General features: G+C 42.1%; 1 protein-coding gene across 1 annotated transcript in view; it reads right to left on the bottom strand.

Annotated features, from left to right (window-relative positions):
• LOC133799562 (DNA topoisomerase 3-alpha) overlaps nt 1-13,880 on the bottom strand; it is a 96,463-nt gene that overhangs the window by 70,198 nt on the left and 12,385 nt on the right. Inside the window, exons 11-12 of the mRNA XM_062237569.1 lie at nt 4,224-4,313; nt 3,996-4,100 (exon numbers count right to left, since the gene is read on the bottom strand). Of these exons, the coding sequence (XP_062093553.1) occupies nt 3,996-4,100; nt 4,224-4,313 (195 nt within the window). The remainder of the gene's footprint in view (nt 1-3,995; nt 4,101-4,223; nt 4,314-13,880) is intronic.

The following is a 13,880-nucleotide window of genomic DNA, read 5'->3' as shown; positions in this document are numbered from 1 at the left end:
CAAAGGCATCCTTCTTAAGTTGATTTGTCAGTGGCTTCACAATACTCTCATATCCTTTGACAAACTTCCGGTAGTAACCAGTAAGTCCCAAGAATCCCCGTAAGCCCTTGATTGACCGAGGAACAGGCCAATTTTCCATTGCCTCAAGCTTGCTTGGGTCAGCCAAGACCCCTTGAGCTGAAATGATGTGACCGAGATACTCCACCTCTTCTTGAGCAAGCATACACTTCTTCTAGTTTGCATACAATTGGTGTTGCTGAAGGCGCTTCAAGACCAAAGTCAAATGGTTAACGTGCTCCTCCAACGAAGCACTATTGACCAAAATGTCATCAAAAAACACCAATACAAACTTCCTCAAATAATCACGAAAAACCTCAATCGTAAGGACTTGGAAAGTTGTCGGTGCATTCGTAAGACCAAAGGGCATGACAAAGAACTCATAGTGCCACTCATGAGTGTGAAAAGTCGTCTTCTCCACATCCCGAGTCGTCACTCGAATTTGGTGATACCCCGACTTCAAATCCAACTTGGAGAACAACTTGGAAAGTTGTCGGTGCATTCGTAAGACCAAAGGGCATGACAAAGAACTCATAGTGCCGCTCATGAGTGAAAAGTCGTCTTCTCCACATCTCGAGTCGTCACACGAATTTGGTGATACCCCGACTTCAAATCCAACTTGGAGAACACCTAAGCCCCATGAAGCTCATCCAATAGCTCATCTATCACCGGAATCAGAAACTTATCAGCCACAGTCGCCCGATTCAATGCTCTATAATCAATGCAAAAACGCTAACTCCCATCCTTCTTCTTGACTAGTAGCACCGGGCTCGAAAAAGGGCTTGTGCTTGGTCGAATTATACCTGCTTGTAACATCTCAAACACCAACTTTTCAATCTCATCCTTCTGAACTTGTGCAGTGATATTGGTTCGGACCCCGGTCGAAGAGTAATCGCATGCTCAAGAGTTCGGCTAGGCGTTAATTTTGCTGGCATAGCAAACATTGAATCAAACTCTTGAAGTAAACTGCCCACTGTCGAAGGAATTTGCTGCTGCCCAGTCGGTGTATCCTTTGATAAAGCCCCAAAGTGTACCCAAAACCCTTGTGCTTCTTTTTCCACTGATAAGATAATGCCTTGAGGGAGATAGGAGATTTGCACAAGCTAGGATCTCCTTGCAAAGTTACCCAAGCACCCGCCATTTCGAACTTCATTACCATTGTCCGCCAATTGACTTGCATATTACCAAGAGTTTCTAACCACTTAATTCCCAAAATCACATCAGCTCCACCAAGTTCCAAAGGCAAGAAATCAGTCACAACCCTCAAAGTCCCCAAATCTAATTCAACTAGTGCACAAATCCCTTCTGTCCTAACCTTGCCCCCGTGCCCAATAAGACTCCATAACACGTAGTAGCTTTGATTGGAATGCCAGTAGTTGATACCACGTCCATGAAAATGAAGTTGTGGGTAGCCCCACTATCAATTAAGACTGTACCCGGTTGCTGCCTGATGTGACCAGCAAGCTTCATAGTATGTGCCGAAGTGATACCCACTAATGAGTTAAGCGAAAGGGTTGCTAGAGTCTCCTTAGTGACCACGGCCTCGCCAGAGTCTGGTGATGGTGGTGGAGACTCTTTAGGAGGTGTTGAATCATCTTCATCAATCATTAGTAAAACTCGCAGCAGCTTTGATCACTCATGCCCACGAAAAAAGTTCTTATCACATTTGAAACAAACCCCACGGACCTTCTTGTCCTGGTACTCAACTTCCATTAGGCAGCGGAATGGCGGTGGTTTCGGTGGTTGGGTAGCAGCAGGCCGAGATGTGACTGAAGATGTCGGCGATGAGGAAGTCGTGACTGGAGGTGTAAAGGAACGGGCAAGAAACAAGTTCAAGGAATGTCTGAAAGGAGTTGGGCTCAGATTTGGCTTAGCCAAAGTGGGCCGCGATACTGGGCCCTTGTTCAGCAATTGGTGGCCTTCTTCCACCCGTTGGGTCGTATCCATAATCTCGGTCAAACCCATGGGTTAGAGGATATGCAGGGCGGCTTTGATGTCATCTTTGAGCCCTCTCGCAAAGCTCCCTTCGAGAATATGGTCTGGTACATCCGGTACTCTTGAAGCTAACATTTCCCATCGGACCTGATAATCTTTCACGGCAATCGTCTGAGTAATGGACACCAATTCCTCTGATATGGATCCGACTGGTACAGCTCGGAATCGAAGAATGATGAACTTATTCAATGTCGCCCAAGACGTGATCGGACGTTGCTGGTTCTCCCACTGAAACCAGGTGAAGGCATCTCCATCCAAGCCAACAATGGTTGTTTCCAACATTAATGGCTCCGACATCCTTCTAAGAAGAAAGTACCTCTCGGCCCGATAAATCCAACCATCGGGATTGTCTCCTATGAATAGTGGTAGCTCCATCCTAGGAGGGCAATAGCCCTGGACGAAGCTCTGGCCGGAGTAATATGAGTCCACCTAAATCGGAGGCGGCGACGAAATGGAACCAGTCACAGGTGGAATAGGTGCGGACGGTACCCCCGACAATGTAGGAGCTGGAGTCGACGAAATGTCCCCTTCCAAAGTGCAACGTTGCCAATCTGCACTAGTTGCGGTGGTATTGACGTTGGGCTTGCCCGGAGCTTCCAGCAACTGAGCCAAATGAGTAACCAAATAGTCCATCTTTTCAATTGTTGGTAGCCTCTGAACCTCAGTCTTCAGCAGCTCCAATTCCTTGGGGAATTGTTGAAATTCAGTTCGAACCTCCGTCTGAATTGCTTCGACCCGCTCCTCCAAGGCTTCCAGCTGAGAATCCTTTTTGGGTCCCATGCCGATCGAGTGCTCTGATACCACTTTGATAGGATATTCTAATCAAATGGTTAGCCAAACAGCACAAACAATGAATGAAAGAAAATGCCTCTATTGCACACTAGGAATTCGAGAGCCTGGTCTCTCCCTCTTTCGGTTACAAGCCTACCAATATCTTCACAAAGACTAACAGCTCCCACTCTCTTTATTAATACTCTTCACAAAGACTAACAGCTCCCACTCTCTCTATTAATACTCTTCCTTATTGTGCGACCATGCACCTTAGCCACACTAAGACCCAACCCACATACCACTAACAATCTCCTACTGCCCCCTCACCCTTAGCCTTCTGCCCCCTCACCCTTAGCCTTCCTACTCCTAGCATACATATAAGTAAGAGGTGGTTTATCAATCATCTTTTAGTTAGTGATTGTGAATGGACCTTTCAAAGAAGAATAAATCACATGTAATACTCATACATGATTTTAGACACTTAGAACATTTCCAATGGAGTGCCAAATTAGTGATGTAGTGCTAAAATATAGCACACTCTACAAAAAGTTGCTCCAATAGTGTGTCAAAAGTTGTGCCAAATTTGGCATAGAATATAGCATGATGTATATTTGGAGCAACATTAATTAATTACTTTTTTATTTATTTTTATGTCATTTTTAATATTTTATTATTACTTTTAGTATAGCATTTAATGTAAATGAAGTTTTTTTATATAATTAGATTTTTAGATAATAATAAAATAAAAAGGAATTTTTTTTTTATATTTTCAATAATTACTAAATGAGCATTAATGAAAGATTTATATTTGTATCAATTTTCACAATTGTGCATTGGAGTACAATTGTAAAAGTTGTGCCAAATATATCAATTATTGACTTTATGTGCCAAATGTATGGTCTAATACAACAGAGTAAAGTGGGCAGGGCACTTCATCAACTTTACTCGATACTTTACATATCCTAATCTGGTATACTAAAAAAGGAACATAAAAGAGCCACAGAAATCTTTTAACTTGACTGTGTTGTGCTCTCTCATTGAACCAGCTTTTTTCTTTAAGTTAAAAAACTATAATAGGAATCCAAGTTGACATGCAAAAAAAGAGAAATACTATCAAACACAATATTGGAAAGCGGAAATTCCCATAATGATTTACGGGCAAATAAACCTACAAGATTGGTGGGCGAGAAACGAGTGTTTGCGTCCTTGATTGCATAAAATCGATCCAGCAGCTTTTTTATGTGATCATGCATTGTTGCATCTGTACCAATGCCCTCCTATAATGTGTAAAAAAACATAGAAGTCAGCACAATATCACGGTAATAATTACGGAATAAAGAAATATACAAACCCGCTAACAGAAATAAAAGCAGATGGAACAGAGTGTATATTCTACTCACCTTGTCCATACAACTCAGCAAATCTGCTTCACTCAAAAGTGGTGGTGGTCTAGTGACTCCTGAATCAAGAGTCAACGTGGTTGGAATAAACTGCAAAATGTAATAAATGCACGTTATTCAAGAACCTGTGCCTACAAAAAATATGTCATTCTTAAGAGGAAATAAGTATCAATCAGACAATGAAATAAGACTGAGCAAAATTATGTTCAGGTAGAAGTTTCAATTTTAGGTTTTACAGAGTTGAAAAAGTTATTATCATGTTGTAAAAAAATTAAATTGTAATTTCTATTTTTTTTTCTTTTTTGAAACAAAACTTCTTTGTATTAAAATAATCAAAGAATACAAGGGGTGTGGAAAGATCCACCAGTATCACACTATCAAAACATGACATAGCCACGAAAAAACATGAAGAAAAAAAAAACAAAGATTACATAATAAAATTCCACTCTCTTAATAAAAAAAATGAAATTGTATTTAATTACAACTCTATACTTTTAAATGCCATCACACAAGTGAAGGAAAAGAATCATGGCTTAAGGAAAGAGCACAACACGAAAAAGAAAAAGAAATAGAATTAAGACAGGTGATTCATAAATATTAACTTTACAACAAGTATACTCTTGATTATCTCAAGTGAATATCAATAATACTATTTTCATTTGTAGAAAATATTGTATATTAAGCATTTACTCAGGATCTTTCCAATAAGAAAACCAAGCTGAATTATTAGAAAGTTAGTATAATTAGATTATTTAGTTTTAGGCTATTTGATTTACCTTAGAATATTTGTAATTAATCTAGAATATTTGGTATTAAATATCATATTTGTTTATATATGTACAGTGTCTATTTAAAGGTCTTATTCTCTATCAATAAAGATTCTCAAAGGCTAATTTTCCACATGGTATCAAAGATTTCTCTCTAAACTAGAAACTTCGAAGCCTCCATTTTTTCTCTCAGCCTTCGTCTCTTTCCTTATGGCCACTCTCAACAAAACTCTTCTGGTTGGAAGTCTCCCTCCTCTGCTCGTGCCCTTCGAAAGGCCAGCCCTTCATTACCGCTCCATCTGAGTCTTTCCCATTCATTCCAGCTCAGATCACCCAACTCCATCAGTTGCTTAATACCTCCAAGAATGCTACTGCATCTGCTCTATCATCCTCTTCACATCAAGGTACCTCCGCTGCCTTCAATGTTCAAAACTATGCCTGGATTGTGGGTTAAGGGGCCTCGGATCACATGACTGGTCAGTCCCATCAGTTTACTGATAGGATAACCCTATCTTGAACAACCAAAACAGCAAGGAAAGTGACAGAAAAAATGGAAAACAGAACACAAAACAATGTAGAGAATATTGTTGTATTGATACCCAGGTATTCGAGAGCCTGGTCTCTCCCAAAAGTGGTTACAATTACCAATTCCAGCCTAAACTTCAACTGACTCTTACCAGCTATATATATCCTAGCCTCACTGTATTATTATGCACCCCATTCCCACCTAATAACAGCTCTCATAACTAACTTTAAATGACAAATACCCCTTGGACACAACTACCCCTGAGCCGTTCCTTTCCCCTTATCCCTCCTAGCATACACAAATGTAATGGGGTGTCTATCACTACCGCCGGCCACAAGTTTCACCTTGTCCTCAAGGTGAAAGTCTGGGAATTGCTCTTGAATTACCCGAAAATCCTCCCAAGTCGCTTCGCATTCCGACATGTTTCTCCATTTGATTAATGCTTGAGGGGCTGCTTTCTGGGTGCCTGGCCGAAATTCCAGAACAGTTTCTAGTGTCAAAATCCACTCTAATTCTGCTGTTAATTCAGGAGGGAGTTTGGATGGTTGCTGGGTTTGTCCCAAAGCCCCTTTGAGCTGCGATACATGAAACACAGGGTGTATTGTGGCGTCCGGTGGAAGCTGAAGACGATAAGCTACTGTCCCAATACGTTCCAGGATAGGAAATGGCCCAAAATAGCGTTGAGAGAGCTTCTCATTGACGCGTTTAGCGACTGTTTTCTGCCTGTATGGTCTCAGTTTTAAGTACACCAAGTCCCCCACCTTAAATTGCACATCCCTCCTTTTCTTATCAGCCTGTGTCTTCATTCTTTGTTGAGCTCTATGTAGGTTCAGTTTTAATAACTCCAGAATATTATCCCTTTCTTGAAGTGTTTGCTCCACTGCCGAAACCTTAGTGCTGGCTGGTTCGAAGCGTATAAGGGGAGGAGGATCCCTATGATATAAGGCACGAAACGGGGTCATTCCAGCTGCTGAATGAAATGATGTGTTGTACCAATATTCTGCCCATGGTACCCATTTCGCCCACTGGGTTAGTTTAACACCAACAAAACACCGCAAATAAGTTTCCAAGCAGCGGTTGACCACCTCGGTTTGTCCGTCAGATTGTGGGTGATAGGCTGTACTCTTCTTCAAACTTGTGCCTTGTAGCCTAAACAGCTCCTTCCAAAATAAACTAAGGAATACCTTGTCGCGGTCTGAAACAATAGAACGTGGTACGCCATGGAGTTTGACAACATCTCTCACAAAGCTGGCTGCCACAGAACTCGCTGTAAATGGGTGACGGAGGGGTATAAAATGAGCATATTTACTCAAACGGTCCACCACAACGAAAATAGAGTCAAACCCGTTAGATTTCGACAGCCCCTCTATGAAATCCATTGAAATGTCGTCCCAAACTTGGTCTGGAATAGGTAATGGCTGAAGCAAACCCGCTGGAGATTGAGCTAAATACTTGTTCTGCTGGCACACCGCACATTCCGCTACAAACTTCTGTACATCTCTTCGCATTCCTTGCCAAAATAAGTCAGCGGCCATCCTTTGAAACGTCTTGAACACACCGGAATGTCCACCCATGTTACTGCTGTGATATTCCTGTAATAATAATGGAATAAAAGGAGATGAAGACGGAATGACCAATCGCCCCTTATATTTCAAACAATCTTGCACTAAGGTATACCCCATTACTTGCTGCCCCTCCTTCAATTGCTTCATTATGGTGGACAAATTTGGATGAGTCGCAATATGAACTTGAAGATTCGGAATGGAAACGACATTTGGGACTGAGATGGCAGCCAAAAACGATTCACACGGTAGGCGTGATAGTGCATCCGCTGCCTTGTTTTCCAAACCCGGTCGAAACTGAATATCAAAGTCATATCCCAGCAGCTTTGTAAACCACTTTTGATGTTCTAGGGCCACCAACCGTTGCTCCAATAAGTACTTCAAACTGCGTTGATCCGTCCTCACCAAAAACTTGCGTCCCAACAAGTAAGGTCTCCATTTTTGGACTGCCAAAACAATTGCCATGAGTTCCCTTTCATATATAGACTTCATGCGAGCTCTTGGTGATAATACTTGGCTGAAATAGGCTATGGGACGTCCATTTTGCATCAAAACAGCCCCTAAACCAGCCCCCGACGCATCGGCTTCTAACACAAATGGAACTGAAAAATTTGGCAGCGCTAAGACCGGTACCGTACACATGGCTTTCTTTAGTTGAATAAAAGCCGAATCTGCCTCTTTTGTCCAACCATAAGAATCTTTTCGCAGCTGGTCTGTAAGTGGCTTTGCTATGCTCCCATACCCTTGTACAAACTTCCGATAGTAGCCGTTGAGCCCCAAAAAACCCCTTAGCTCCTTAATAGTCCTCGGTGTTGGCCAAGTCTCCATTACAGCCAGCTTACTTGGGTCGGCAGCCACCCCTTTTTCCGAAATCACATGGCCCAAGTACTCCACCTGCGCTTGTGCGAACATGCACTTCTTCCTATTGGCAAAAAGCTTGTGCGCTTTAAGGCGTTCCAAGACCAAATGTAAGTGAGTGAGATGGTCCTCCAAGGACGGGCTATATATGAGGATGTCATCAAAGAACACTAGCACAAACTTCCGCAAAAAATCGCGGAACACTTCATTCATAAGCGCCTGAAAAGTGGCTAGGGCGTTGGTTAGTCCAAAGGGCATTACTAAAAATTCATAATGCCCTTCATGTGTACGAAAGGCTGTCTTCTCAATATCACTTTCCTTCATCCGAATTTGGTGGTAACCGGACTTCAAATCAAGTTTGGTGAACACTTGAGCCCCATGAAGTTCATCCAACAGCTCATCTATGACTGGAATCGGAAACTTATCCGCCACGGTCTCTCTATTTAAGGCCCTATAATCCACGCAAAAACGCCAACTCCCATCCTTCTTCCTAACTAGCAAAACCGGGCTCGAAAATGGACTGTTACTTGGCTGAATTATTCCTGCAGTAAGCATTTCAGTGACTAATCTCTCAATCTCATCCTTTTGAACTTGAGCATAACGGTATGGTCTGACAGATACCGGCCCCGCCCCTTCCTTAAGAATGATGGCGTGTTCCCGCGCCCGTAAAGGTAGTAACCCCGCTGGCATATCAAACACAGACTGGAACTCCTCTAAAACCGATGCTACTGCTTGCGGAATGGCCTGTTGCTCGCTTACAACTTCAGTGGACAGCGTTCCCAATTGAACCCAAAATCCTTGAGCCTCCCCTTCTACTGATAAAATCATCGCCTTGAGTGAGATAGGAGATTTGCAAAGGCTGGGATCTCCTTGTAGTGTAATCCAAGACCCTCCCATCTCAAATTTCATCACCATTGATCGCCAATTAACCTGCATGTTCCCCAGCGTCTCCAACCATTTAATACCCAAAATCACATCTGCCCCACCGAGCTCCAATGGCAAAAAGTCCGTGACAACCCGCAACGCTCCTAAATCCAGCTCTACATTGGCACAAATTCCCTCTGTTCGGACCTTTCCTCCCGTCCCCAAGAGCACTCCATAGCAAGTGGTGGCTGTAATCGGCATACCCACTACTGCCACTATCTCTGTTGAGATAAAATTATGGGTCGCACCGCTGTCTATCAACACCGTTACTGGCCGACTAGCAATCTGCCCAGCTAACTTCATAGTGTGCGCCGACGAAATTCCAACCAGAGAATTCAGAGAAAGGGTGGCCAACGTTTCTTCAGATTCACAATGATCTTCGGTTTCTGGGGAGAAGGGCGGCGACTCTTCCGCTGGAATCACATCCTCCTCATCCGAAAGTAGCAATACTTGCAAAACTTTTTGATCACATTCATGTCCACGGTGAAACTTTTTATCACAACGAAAACAGACCCCGCGGGCCTTCTTGTCTTGGTACTCTGATTCTGTCAATCTACGAAATGGTGGGGGTTTAGGCTACTGAACAGAGTTGCTTCGGATGGTTGCCGCCGCCTTAGAAGAAGAAGATGTAGGGGACGTTACAGCTGATTTCACGGGAAAAGTATGGTAAGTGTTTCTGTTGGGAGTTATTGGGCTTAAGGTTTGCTTGGGTAAATTTGGTCTGATGGGCTGGCCCGTTTGCATAAGTTGGTGTCCTTCTATTCTTTGGGCCGTATCCATAATACTGGCCAAGCCCACAGGCTGAAGTATGTGCAAGGCAGCCTTAATGTTTTCTTGAAGCCCACGAACAAAGCTCCCTTCCAGCACGTGGTCTGGAACATCGGGGACTCGGGATGCAAGCATCTCCCAACGCAGCCTGTAATCTTTAACTGTGGTTGTCTGTGTGATCGACAAGAGCTCCTCCGAGACCGACCCCACCGGCGACGCTCTGAATCGGAGAAGAAGCTGCTGTTTTAAACTTGCCCAAGACGTAATCGGCCTTCTCTGGTTCTCCCACTGGAACCACGTCAAGGCATCACCATCCAATCCGATAATCGCCGTTTCCAGCATCTGCGGTTCCGTAAGATGCATCAGCAAGAAGTAGCGTTCTGTTTTATAAACCCAGCCGTCTGGATTTTCTCCTGAAAATAGAGGCAGCTCCATTCGAGGTGGCCGAAAATCCTGGCCAAAATTCTGGGCAACTCCCCACGGTTCCGACGACTGTTGCTGCTGTTCGTGGTGGCCGCTGGATTGCTCTCCGATGATAGGCGGTGCTGGAGAAAAAGTTTGTGCCCTAGGTTGTGGAGATCGAACCCCCGACCGATGCTCCTCCTCCAAAACTGGCCTCTGACAGTCGGCCTCCCCAGCTGAAGATCCACTTCCCGTCTTCCCCGAAGCTTGAAGCAACTGGGCCAAATGAACCACCAGAAGGTCCATCTTCTTCTCCATCGCAGGTAACCTTAACACTTCAGTCTTCATCGTCTCCAATTCTCTGGGAAGGTGTTGAAATTCCACTCTCAACTCTTCCAATTCCTTCCGAAATTCAGACTGCATCAGCTCCATCTTCTCCTCAAGCACCTCACTCGGCAGATCTCTCTTCGGCCCCATAGAAATCGTTGGCTCTGAAACCAATTTGATAGGATAACCCTATCTTGAACAACCAAAACAGCAAGGAAAGTGACAGAAAAAATGGAAAACAGAACACAAAACAATGTAGAGAATACTGTTGTATTGATACCCAGGTATTCGAGAGCCTGGTCTCTCCCAAAAGTGGTTACAATTACCAATTCCAGCCTAAACTTCAACTGACTCTTACCAGCTATATATATCCTAGCCTCACTGTATTATTATGCACCCCATTCCCACCTAATAACAGCTCTCATAACTAACTTTAAATGACAAATACCCCCTGGACACAACTACTCCTGAGCCGTTCCTTTCCCCTTATCCCTCCTAGCATACACAAATGTAATGGGGTGTCTATTATTTACCACATACACTCCTTGTCCAGGTACTCAAAAAATTTCAAAAAATTAAGATTGTTGATGGTTCCCTCTCCTCTTTGGCTGGTAAAGGGTCTATATATTTATCTCCCTCTATTACTCTTTATGATGTCCTTCATGTCCCACTAGAAATTGATCAAACAATTCACCTCAATCTCTCATCTCCTTCTCTATGTGACATAGGAACATTTGAGCAACAATCTCAGCCCCAAACTAAAGAACTTTTAGCTAACTCTTGGCGACCAAAGGACCATCAGGTAATACAACAAACTACTGCTCCAACATCTCATGAATCTGACCCACACATTGTTCCTAATATAAGTGATCATTCTCTCAATCCTATCTTGCCTAATGATGTTCCTAATGTTGAGCCTTCTAATATGGTGGAACCCGAATCTGAGTTACCTACTACCATGAGGAAGGGAGTTTGAAGTTGTACTCTACATCCAATTTCTAAATATGTCTGTTATAGTAGACTAACTCCGAAATATAAAGTTTTCCTAGCAAAAGTCGAGCCAGTGGTAGTTCCTAAGGATATAACTGAAGCCCTCTCGCAGAAAGAATGGAAGAAAGCAGTCTACGAGGAAATTGGGGCAATAGAAACCAACACAATGTGGACAATAGTCAATCGACCTAGAGATAAACATGTGGTTGCATGTAAGTGGGTATTTACAGTTAAACACAAGGCTGATGGAACGATAGACCGATACAAAGCGAGACTAGTTGTAAAAGGATTCACCCAAACATATGGAGTGGAATACAACGAGACGTTTGCACCCATTGCCAAGTTAAACACAGTCAGGTTTCTACTATCAGTGGCTACAAATCTCGATTGGCCCCTACAACAACTAGACATCGAAAATGCCTTCCTCAATGAGCATTTGGAAGAGGAAGTTTTCATGAGAATCCCTTCAGGCTCCGAGAAAAGATATGGAAAAGAAAATGTCTGTCATCTGAAAAAATCTCTCTACAACTTAAAACAATCGCCACGGGATGGTTTGAAAGATTTAATCGGATGGTAAAACAATATGGCTATAAACAGGCTCAATCGGATCACACCTTATTCTTCAAACACTTGCAAAAGGGTAAGGTAACTATTTTCATTGTCTATGTTGATGACATGATACTCACCGGTGATGATTATGGAGAGCAAGAAAGACTTAAAGGCTTGCTAGCCTAAGAGTTTGAGGTAAAAGATCTTGGATCAATGAAGTATTTTCTAGGAATGGAGGTTGCAAGAACAAAGCAAGGAATTGATGTGTCTCAAAGGAAATATGTCCTAGATCTACTCAAGGAATTAGGAATGTGTGGTTGTAAACCTGTGACAACACTAGATGAACCAAAAGCAAGTATAAACCAACAAAAGAGAAGCCAATTGACAAAGAAGTTAACCAGCAATTAGGGGGAAAATTGATCTACCTATCCCACAATAGTCCCGATATTGCATTTGATGTGAGCTTAGTTAGCCAATACATGCACATTCCATTCGAAGAACACTTGGAAGCTGTATACAGAATTTTACGCTATTTGAAGAAAACACTAGGAAATTGATTGCTATTCAAAAAAAATGAGGAAAGAGATGTTGAGGCCTTCACAGATGTAGATTGGGCAGGGTCAGTTGAAGATAGAAGATCAACAACAGGATATTGTACTAAAGTATGGGGAAACTTGGTTACTTGGAGGAGTAAGAAGCAAACAGTGATAGCCCAAAGTAGTGCCAAAGCAGAACTCAGAGCTCTTGCTCAAGGAGTATGCAAATTAATTTGGATCAAACTTCAAAGGACCGAGCCTTTAAAGTTGTACAGCGACAGCAAGTCAGCAATCAACATAGCACACAACCCAGTCCATCATGACAACACCAAGCATGTTGAAGTGGATAGACACTTCATTAAAGAAAAAATTGATGGAAAGGAACTATGTGTTGTATATATTCCTAGCAAGCAACAACAGGCTGACTTACTAACTAAAGGGCTATCAACAAAAAGTTTAAACGAGTTAATTTGCAAACTAGGCATGTAGAATCTCTATGCACCAACTTGAGGGAGTGTGTAGAAAATATTGTATATTAAGCATTTACTCAATATCTTTCCAATAAGGAAACCAAGCTAAATTATTAGAAAGTTTGCTTGCAACTTTTTGGGCTTCATGGCTTGAAAGGAATAGTAGAATTTTCGAAGGTGTCTCTATCTCAGTGGAGTCTATTTGGGATAAGATCAAGTTTTGGGTTGCAACTTGGGTATATAGATCCAAGTGTTTTGAGGGGGTTTCCCTTTTGGATCTTGGTAGAGATTGGGTAATTTTTGGCTTTAGTGTTGGGGGGAAGGGGTTCTGTTGTGGGTGGTTTGGTGGCTTGCTTGTTTTGTTACCACGGTATTCCTCCACCAAAAGTGTGGGCTCTCAATAAATTTGAGAAGAGATCAATCTATGACAAAGGCCTCTCTTTTTCAAAAAAAAAAAAACTATAATTGGATTATTTAGTTTTAGGCTAATTGATTTACCCTAGAATATTTGTAATTAATCTAGAATATTTGGTATTAAATACCAGATTTGTTTATACCTGTACAGTATATCAATAAAGATTATCAAGGCTAATTTTCCACATCATTTCTTATAAAAAAATATTATGTAAAGCGAATAATCTTGTTCAGTCCATTCTCAAACAATATTCATAAAAACTCAAATAGAAACCTTTTACTAGATAATGGATCTTCCAAATGTGCATGAAACGATCCAAATAGGAAGGCCTTTTCTAGCCCAATTTTTTGGGTTCCGTGTTCAGTGAAGTAAAATGGATGAGAAGTCTACAGAACAACCATCTCTAAACTGTAGGTTTTTCAAAAAATTATGGACAAAAGTATTAAGGGGTCATTTCGTATGAAAACTTCAAAATTTCTGATCAATGAGAAGATTAAAAGATATAACGATTGTCTGAAAACCTGTAAAAATTGTATTTGGTTGTATAAGAGAATCTTATAGGA

This window comes from Humulus lupulus, chromosome 1, assembly GCF_963169125.1.
Source record: "Humulus lupulus chromosome 1, drHumLupu1.1, whole genome shotgun sequence".
In the NCBI taxonomy this organism is placed as follows: Eukaryota; Viridiplantae; Streptophyta; class Magnoliopsida; order Rosales; family Cannabaceae; genus Humulus; species Humulus lupulus.
This window is presented reverse-complemented; position numbering and strand designations above follow the sequence as displayed.